The 9,309-nt window shown below is 35.5% G+C and overlaps 1 protein-coding gene across 1 annotated transcript; it reads right to left on the bottom strand.

Annotated features, from left to right (window-relative positions):
- Positions 1-4,209: 4,209 nt before the first annotated feature.
- Positions 4,210-4,716, bottom strand: LOC112092771 (uncharacterized mitochondrial protein AtMg00810-like). Its single transcript, XM_024169721.1, has one exon. It carries the CDS (start codon positions 4,714-4,716, stop codon positions 4,210-4,212), a length of 507 nt encoding a protein of 168 aa, XP_024025489.1.
- Positions 4,717-9,309: the final 4,593 nt, after the last annotated feature.

Here is a 9,309-nt window from a genome sequence, read left to right as displayed (position 1 = left end):
TTCCGAAACCCATTTTTAGATATAATAATGTTTATTTAATATATTATTATTTATTTAATATTATTATTTATTTAAATATTATTACATGTTTTTAAAAATTAAACCACCAAACACAATTTCATTTTTTTTTTAAAACTGAAAATAATCTCAGAATAAAACTACCAAACGCATTTTTAGAAATGATTCCAAAATGAAAATGAAAACGTTTTCGTGTTCATTTTCATACAAAAAACAAAAACGTTTTGGAACCAATTCCAAACGCACCCATAGTTTTTGGATTACAAAATTAATACGGTCGTTGAACAGCTTTGTACCCAAACAGTTGTCATTTATTTGATTGAAAATTTAAAAGTAACCTTTCCAATGTAATGTCTTCCAATTTATCTAGTTGAAGTCATTGCCAAAGTCTAGGTCTACATCAGTATTTGTTTACGATGATTCTGAATCATAATCTCAGAATCATTATTTAGATTATTCTGAATCATGATTTAGAATTTGATGTGATGCTTTAAATTAGCTCAAATCATAATTCTAAAATTACCCCTTCTCTTGATTCAAAATAATTCAAACCTATGATCATGATTTGAATAAAAAATTATGAATCATAATTCTAATTCTAAAATTATAATTCTAATTTTAAAATCATAATTAGAATCATCTTAATTTAAATCTACGTATCACACGAAGCTTGAGTATGTTTGGTAGGAAAGAAAAGTAGAAGGAAGGAAGAAGGTGGAGAGATTTTGGGAGAGAAAATGGAAATGTAGGTTGTTTGGTAGGAGAGAAAAGAGAAATAAAGTGAAAAATAATACATATGGGTCCCACTATTTTTCTTCTTTCCACAAGTGGGCAGAAAATTAGATTAAAAATAGGGACAACTAATTAAAGTGAGCAAAATTATTAAATTACCCCTTTCTCCATCAACATCCAAACAAAAAATTTAAAGGTATAAAACTAATTTACGAGTAAAATTTTTTTTTTCTCTCAATTTAACTTCTAATACTAAACAAGTGAAGGTAAACTCATTTTTTTTCTATCTTCTCGTACCAAACAACATTAAAAAAAAATTAATTTTCTTTTCATCATTATTATTTTCTATTACTTATATTTTTTTTTCTATCTTATTTTCTTTCCTTCTTACCCAACATAGCATAAGAATGAGAAGAACAGTAAAAGCAAAGAGGGATCTTTTCAACTTTGGAAGGCTGCGGTAAAGAAGGACAACATTTATTTGGGAGTATATACAGCACAGCAGGAGGCTGTTTCCAACACGCGTCGTTAAGAGCAACTGTAAAAGTGCTAAACGGCAAGCAACCACTACCAGCCATCTTTGATCAGTAATAGTCCACGTGTTTTTGGTTTTAATTGTGAGATCTATATCAAAACATATTTATTAAACTTTTTTTAATTTTAATTAAATCTAAGAGTTAAAAATATACATTCTCAAATAAGAGGTAGACCTTCTTCCTAATTAAGCACCTTCTACAGAAAAAAAAAAAAAAGTTTCCTTCTCTTTTGATGTTCTTTTCTCACTTTTCCGTAATTTGATTAATTTAAACTCATATTTTTTATTTAATTTCAGTGTCTCAATTAACGTATAACTAATCATATCATGTAATCTTGTATAAAAAATTTTAAATACTTTTTAACTAATCTTCTGTACTCATTATAAAATAATATGATATAATATGATTAATTAAACGTTAAAAATTAGACAGTAGATCACCAACCTTCACTCAACGTTTTTGGTACGTTTCTTTTTGGTTGAAGGAATCCATTTAATTAGTGTACACATCACCTCCTTATATATAAATAATAATATCTGTGTACTACACACACAAAAAGACTTTTCCCCTTATTCATCATTTGGTTTCCAACAATTTAGATCAGAAAAAGAGATGGCGATTAGAACAAGCTGCTTCCTGAATCTACGTCCCTCAAGCCCTTCTTTCGCTCCAAAGACCACTTCTCAAGTTTCATGGTATATTTACACATCTATATACGTACAAGTGTTTTATTTCTTTTAATTGTTACATCAACACTAACTACATACATAAATATACAAATGTGTATAACATATATATATATAGCAGCAAAAAAGTGGAGGAGAAATTAGGAAGGAAATGCCCATCCATAGTAGGAGTGGCAAGCGTGATAATCGGATTGGAACTGGTGAGTTCAGTGATGATGGCGAGCAGCGAGTTGGGCCAACAAGCCATTGCCCAAGAAATGCCGTTTTTACAAAAGCCACGTCACGAGGCCGCCGTCAGAGTCGCCAAATGGAGCGACAGAAGAATGTGCCCGCCGTGGCATACCAACTCCCTCGAGTCCATCGTGCCGGAGAATCTTCCCCGGCCCTCAGCTCGCCGCCGGTGGGAATCCGTCGGTCACGCCACCCACGCGCCGCCGCTCAAAGTCGACGGCGTTAGAACCTCCGGCGACTGCTTTTCTATGTGATTGAATCATGATCAATTTGTAGTTTACTTAATTAGTCAAAAAATAAATGTATAGTTAAGACTTAGATACGGAATTAATGATTAAAAGGTCATTATTATGGCTTGTTTGAGCCGAAAAGAATTGGAATTCGATATTTTTGTTCAGAAATATCAACGCATCGGTCTCTGACTGTGGGTTTCGATCAGTTGGGCAATTTGGGAATTGTGTTGCTTGTGGAAGTTCAATTTGTGTAGTACAATGTTGGCGTTATTTTGGAAGGCGGTTTATAGTACGTGTAGTACAATATTGGAACTCTATTTTTCCATTTTGCTAGTTTCCATTTTTTTTTTTTTTTTATAAATCCTATTGGCACTCACTGCTCACTATAAGATAAAAAATAATAATAATAAGTCTCTTTTTCATTCGAGATACTAATCACAAAAAGCTTGTGTGTTAAAATTGAAAGATAAGAATACACTCGATGCCTCTATCACCAAAAGGTGGAGTACAAATCCCCAACCTCAAAAAAAAAAAAAAAATTTTTGAAAAAAAAAAGAACAAACAACAGATGTACTCTATGAAAATATTACTTTTTAATATTTTTTAACGGACTTTTTCATATTTTTTTAAATTTACCGTATTTTTTAAAATATTCAGTTGACTATTATAATTAGTAATTGATATTCTTTTTATTTATAGTGTGAACAAATCAAATCCTCTTGTATAATTACAGGAGATTGATAGTTTAATTTTACGATATTTCATATTAGTATAAAAAGTCAACTCGTGGATAAGTTATACCATTTGGCGATCATCCCTATCTATTATGGACAAACTCATTGTAAAACAAAAACAAAAAAATTTGAAAAATTATATTGCTTTAATGTGGTTATAAGCAAATTGCCGAACACATTAGATCATTTGTCTTCTATTTTATATCTTTTGTTTTCTTAAATATTCTTATTTCTAATCGTCTTTTTCTAATAATTAACATTTTAATGAAAAGTAATTACATGCAAAAGATCACGACTGCCACTAATAAAAATATGAAGTATGATGTCCGTTTGGTTGGAGAGTTTTATGGGTTTGAATCCAAAAAGCAGTTTAAATCCTTATTTAGTTGCACATTAATTTTGGATTTTGAGTTCACTTCAACCTAAAATAAAAGTTTTATAGGACTTTACCCACCGACCCTAACCCCCCTCACCCACCCTAAGAAAAAGTTTTTTAATTAACTCAAAAGTTCTCATTAACTCTTTTCACTCACATTTTTTAAAAATTAATTATTCTAATAACGTAATTAAACATCGGTTCAAATTTTATTACAAAAAAACCGGTATTATTGGAATATTGGGCAAGTTGGAAGAAAGATTTTACTTCTCATTCATCTGGAAACGTGCAATAGGGAAAAACAGAAACATATAGTGGCGAGAGGAAAGGCACACACAACGTGAGCCATTGTCTAACTCAGCAACAGGAGAAAAATAAAACAAGTAAAAATAGCTAATTGGTCCATTACTTTATTCTATTTACAAAAAGATCACAACTATTCTAATACTCCCCCTCAAGATGGAGAATAGATGTTGTGAATTCCTATCTTGTCAAGCAGAGTAAGAAATTGTCCTGGAAATAGAGGCTTCGTCAGCAAGTCTGCTAACTGATGTTGTGAAGAAACATGCAACATCTTTAGTACACCAGCTTGAATTTTCTCTTTAACAAGGTGACAATTGATTTCTATGTGTTTTGTACGCTCATAAAAAACAGGATTAGCCGCTATATGCAAAGCTGCCTAGTTATCACAGAATAACACTGCCGGCTTATGTCCTTGAGAAGGGAAAACAGCCACATGATCTCACAAATTACATTCGCCATGGATCGGTACTCTGCCTCTGTAGAAGATCTTGACACTGTTTGTTGTTTCTTAGATTTCCATGAGACAAGTGAGTCTCTAATGAAAACACAAAAGACACTAATGGACTTTCTTGTATCAGGACAAGCATCCCAATCTGAGTCAGCAACGGCTTTCAACTCTATTGCCGAGGTAAAAGAGAAGAAAAGGCCCTGACCAACTGTGCCCTTCAAATATTGTAGAACACGACAAGCTGCCTGCAAATGAGTCGCTTTAGAATCAGCAAGAAACTGACTTAACTGATTCACTGAATATGAGAGATACGGTCGTGTGATAGTGAGATACAACAATTTTCCAATCAATCTCCTATATTGGGAAGGATCTTCCAGTGCTTCTCCATCATTTTGGGAGAGCTTCACATCACCATCCATGGGTGTTTTCCTTGTCTTACAATTAAGATGTCCTAAATCCGAGAGAAGATCCAAGGCATAGTGTCTCTGGCTGATTGAGATTCCTTTAGCAGACTACCAACCTCAAGTCCAAGGAAATATTTCAAGTCTCCAAGGTCCTTGAGTTTAAATTTGCTGTCAAGGAACTGTTTAAAAGCTGTCACATAGTTCAAGTCATTGCTAGCAATCACTATGTCATCAACATAGACCAAAAGAGCTACAAAGGAAGAACCTTGAATTTTGGTGAACAATGAGTTGTCTGCAGTTGACTGCTTGAAGCCTTTAGCAGTAAGAATGCTTAAGAATTTTGAGAACCACTGTCGGGAGGCTTGATTAAGTCCATAGAGTGACTTATGAAGCTTACAAACGACATTGGTTGGCATAGTCTCCCCCTCACGGTGAAGACCAGGAGGCAGTGACATGTATACTTCTTCATCATGATCACCGTGCAAGAAAGCGTTATTAAGATCGAGTTAAGTTAAACTCCATCCATGAATGGCTGCTAAGGCAAGCAATGTCTTCACAGTAACCAATTTTGCTACTGGCGAAAAAGAATCAAAGTAATCAACGCCCTCTTGTTGAGTGAAACCCTTAGCAACTAAGCATGCTTTGTAACGCTCTATGGAACCATCTGCCTGATATTTAATCCGGTAAACCCATTTACAACCAACTGTGTGTTTACCAGGAGACAAGCTAGTCAGAGACCAAGTCTCATTCCTTTCAAGAGCCTGTAGCTCGGCTGACATGGCTTCACGCCACTATTCAACGGCAGCAGCTTCAGTAAAGGTGGCAGGTTCAACATTTGAAGAAATGGAACAAACTAGAGTTTTATAAGGAATGGACAGCTTGTCATAAGAAAGCACTTTAGATAGTAGGTGTGCAGTGGAACTGGAAACATGAGTAATGGAAGAACAGTGGTAATCCTGCAAATAAGAAGGAGGTTTTCAAGGTCGAGTGGGATGTATGATAGCATCAGGAGTAGTATCAACAATAGGCAGTGGGGAAGGATGATCAGGAAGAGAAAGTGGCAAGACGCGATCAGAAAAGAAGTCATGAGGACTAGATTTGGAAAGAGAATCACAAAAAGGAAAGATAGTCTCATGAAAAATGACATCTCGTGAAATGAAAATGGCATTGGTGGTGAGATCAAGAAGCTTGTATCCTTTGTATCCAGGTGGATAACCCAAGAAAACAACTTTGGTAGCACGAGGAGAGAACTTGGTTCTATGCCTAGCTAATGTGGAGCTATAACATACACAACCGAAAGCTCGTAAATGTGAGTATGAAAGCTTCCTTTTCCATAAGAGTTCAAGGGGTGTTTTATTAGATAACAAGGGTGAAGGAATGCGATTGATGAGATAAACTGATGTTAGGACACAATCCCCCTAGTAATCTAAAGGTATGTTGGCCTGAAAATATAAAACGCGTGCAACATTTAGATGTACTGGTGTTTGCGCTCCACAACAGAGTTTTATTGGGGGGTATCGACACAAGAGTGAAAAGGAATGATTCCATTTGTGCGGAAAAAATCAGAAAAGGCTAAGTCAGGGGCATTGTCAGATCGAACTGACTTGATCTTTATTCCAAACTGTGTGTCTATTAAGGAGAAAATTTTTGGAAAAACAGTTGTGACTGCAGATTTTGTTTGCAAAAGATATACCCAAGTAAAATGAGTGTAATCATCAACTATGGTGAGAAAATAACGGTAACCTTATGTGGTCAAGTGGTGAAAGGGACCCCAAATATCACAATGTATTAATTGGAATGGTGAATCTATCATGGAATTACTAAAGGGAAAGGGTAACCTACGTTGTTTAGCCAAATGACAAATTGAACAATGATCACATTTATCAGAAACATCAGAAATTTGTAATTCATTCCTTAAAACATTGAGTTTTACATATGAAGGATGTCCCAAGTGACAATGCCAAAGGTCACTTTGTGACAAAGAAACATTATTACAACTGTTTGATGAACTAGGAAATGAGGAAGACTCGGGGCCAAAATTATGTAGGTCTAAAAAGTAGAGGTTTCCATGTCTCCTACCCGTCCCAATCGTTATGCCCTGAGAATGGTCCTGGATGGTACAAGAATTAGAGAGAAAATTAATAGAGTAGTGATGGCCTTAGGTAAGAGCACTAATGGATAAGAGATTAAAATGGAACTGTGGCACATACATAACGTTATCTAACACCAAGTTAGATGATAATCGTACTGAGACTGTTCGATAAATTGACACAATGTGACCATTTGGAAGGGTGACATGAGAGTTAGAAACAGGAATGGATGACATGAATGAATTCGATGAGCAACATACATGATGAGTTGCACCAGTGTCAAGAATCCAATATGAGGAAGAAATGGAATGAGTGGAAAAGGTAGAGGAAATGGATAATATACCATTGAAATTTGAGACTGATGGTCCAGACTGCTGTGGATCAGGAGTGACGCGCGACATGCCTTGCAGCTGCGTGGTTAAGAGAGCAATGAGCTGTTAGCACTGATTTCATGTGAGGACATTGAGAGGATCTGAGGAAACAAAGCAATTCTCTTCTGGAGAGACCGCAGCAACCTGGTTTGTTTGAGCCTTAGCCTGTTGACCATTTGCCTTTGTTTTGAAGCCAAGAGGAAAACCATGAATCCTGTAGTATTTCTCAACGGTGTGCCCTTGCAAGCCACAGTGGGAGCAATGTGGCCTATCACGTTGAACTTATGGTTCAAATTGGCGGAAGATGCAGCAACTGAGGGCTTCTGATCAACACCAAAAACGTTTGGCTCAGAGGAAGGAGGCAGAACTTGACCAATCATTCTCTGCCTTTCTTCTTGGAGCACGAGGGCAAACACTTTTGAAATTGGGGGCAAATGATCCATCATTAGAATTTGAGAATGAATCTGAGTAAAAGACTCGTTGAGACCCACAAGGAATTACATAACATATTCCTGATGTTGGTAGTCTAACCAAGTTTTCATTCCTCCACATCTACAAACTGGTATAGGCTGAAAAATCTTAAGTTCATCCCAATAAATCTTCAGTTTAGTATAGTAAGTATTCATATCCATGGATCCTTGTTGCAGTCTCGTTAGATAGGTTTTAAGTTGAAAAATATGTGGACCAGTGCTCTAGTTGAACCAATCATGAAGATCATTCCAGATCTCAAGAGTTGTGTCCACGTAGAGCAAGCTATCAGCTATATCCTTAGCTACTGAGTTCAAAATCCAGGAAATTACCATGCTATTGCTGCGAATCCAAACCTTGAACAATAGATCGTCGGGAGATGGGCGATGAAGGCTTCCATCTAGGAACCCAATCTTGTTCTTCGCTGTGAGAGCCATGATCATTGCTTGGTTCCAGGTATTGTAGTTGGAACCAGTGAGATGATGAGAGACTAGGACTAGCCCCGGGTGATCCTCGTTGTGAAGAAAGTACGGGCTGCTTGAATCTTCCATTTGCGACGAGCCAGAGGAACCAGTTATTTGGACCTGACGATTGTTCCCTCTCGCCATGAAAGCTCAGCGAAGCTTTCTCTCTGATACCATATTGGAATATTGGGAAAGTTGGAAGAAAGATTTTACTTCTCATTCATCTGGAAACGTGCAATAGGGAAAAACAGAAACATATAATGGCGAGAGGAAAGGCACACACAACGTTAGCCATTGTCCAGCTCAGCAACAGGAGAAAAATAAAACAAGTAAAAATAGTTGATTGGTCCATTACTTTATTCTATTTACAAAAAGATCTCAACTATTCTAATAGGTATATAAGTTCAAACTCAAATATTGAAGCCCACAAAATTTTAACCCGCAAAACGAGCGGGGCCTTAGTTTGATCTTTAATAAGAGTCATCAAGCGAGCAGATCTCACCTTCAAAGTCAAGCCCTTCTTAGAAGGAGCACTTGTTTCTATCTAAAAGCCCAAATTGTTTTGTCATTGCCTCTTTCTTTTGACATGGAGAACCACACACTCTTGGCCCCTGGGGAAAGTCAAGAGGCCTCCAAAGAAGATTCTTTTAAGCTTTGGGACAGTTCATACCTTGGGCTCTTTAAAACCTTTCGGTTAATGCGTTTATTCTGGACGGAACTAGCATGAGGTGCGTTTAGCCTTTTACCCAGCCCTAAAAGAATGTAAATATGAAATTTAAGGAGAAATAAGACAAATACAATTTAAAAGTATATGGATTAAAAATTTTACCATTTATTTTTAATTAATAATCTTTTTAGTTAAATAATTATATTAGTAAAAGTGTATTAATTAAGAATAAGGGTAAAAATTCAGACTCATATACTTTTAAGAGTAACTTCTATAATTTTCTCGAAATTTATTTTAATCTCATTAAAATAAGGTTGATGAGATTAAAATGAAAGTAAAATAATAAGAATAAAAATTATTCATTGTTTTTTGTATTTACTTCTTCCATTAGTTTCACTTTGGTGTTTTTTAGAAACTTTAATGATAAGAATTTTATCAAGGCAATTACTAAACTGTCTTTTTTTCATAATTAAATAATTATTGACTTATAATGTTAAATTTATTACGAGCATATAAACAAATTTGCACTCATTCTCGTTCGGCAGGAA

Source organism: Morus notabilis, unplaced genomic scaffold, assembly GCF_000414095.1.
Source record: "Morus notabilis unplaced genomic scaffold, ASM41409v2 Scaffold1989, whole genome shotgun sequence".
Taxonomy (NCBI): domain Eukaryota; kingdom Viridiplantae; phylum Streptophyta; class Magnoliopsida; order Rosales; family Moraceae; genus Morus; species Morus notabilis.
The sequence above is the reverse complement of the archived record's forward strand: the minus strand, read 5'-3'. Positions and strand labels throughout refer to the sequence as shown.

Excerpts from the sequence above, each read along its gene's own strand:
- LOC112092771 (XM_024169721.1), bottom strand. The coding sequence starts at position 4,716 with ATGGATGGTGATGTGAAGCTCTCCCAAAATGATGGAGAAGCACTGGAA.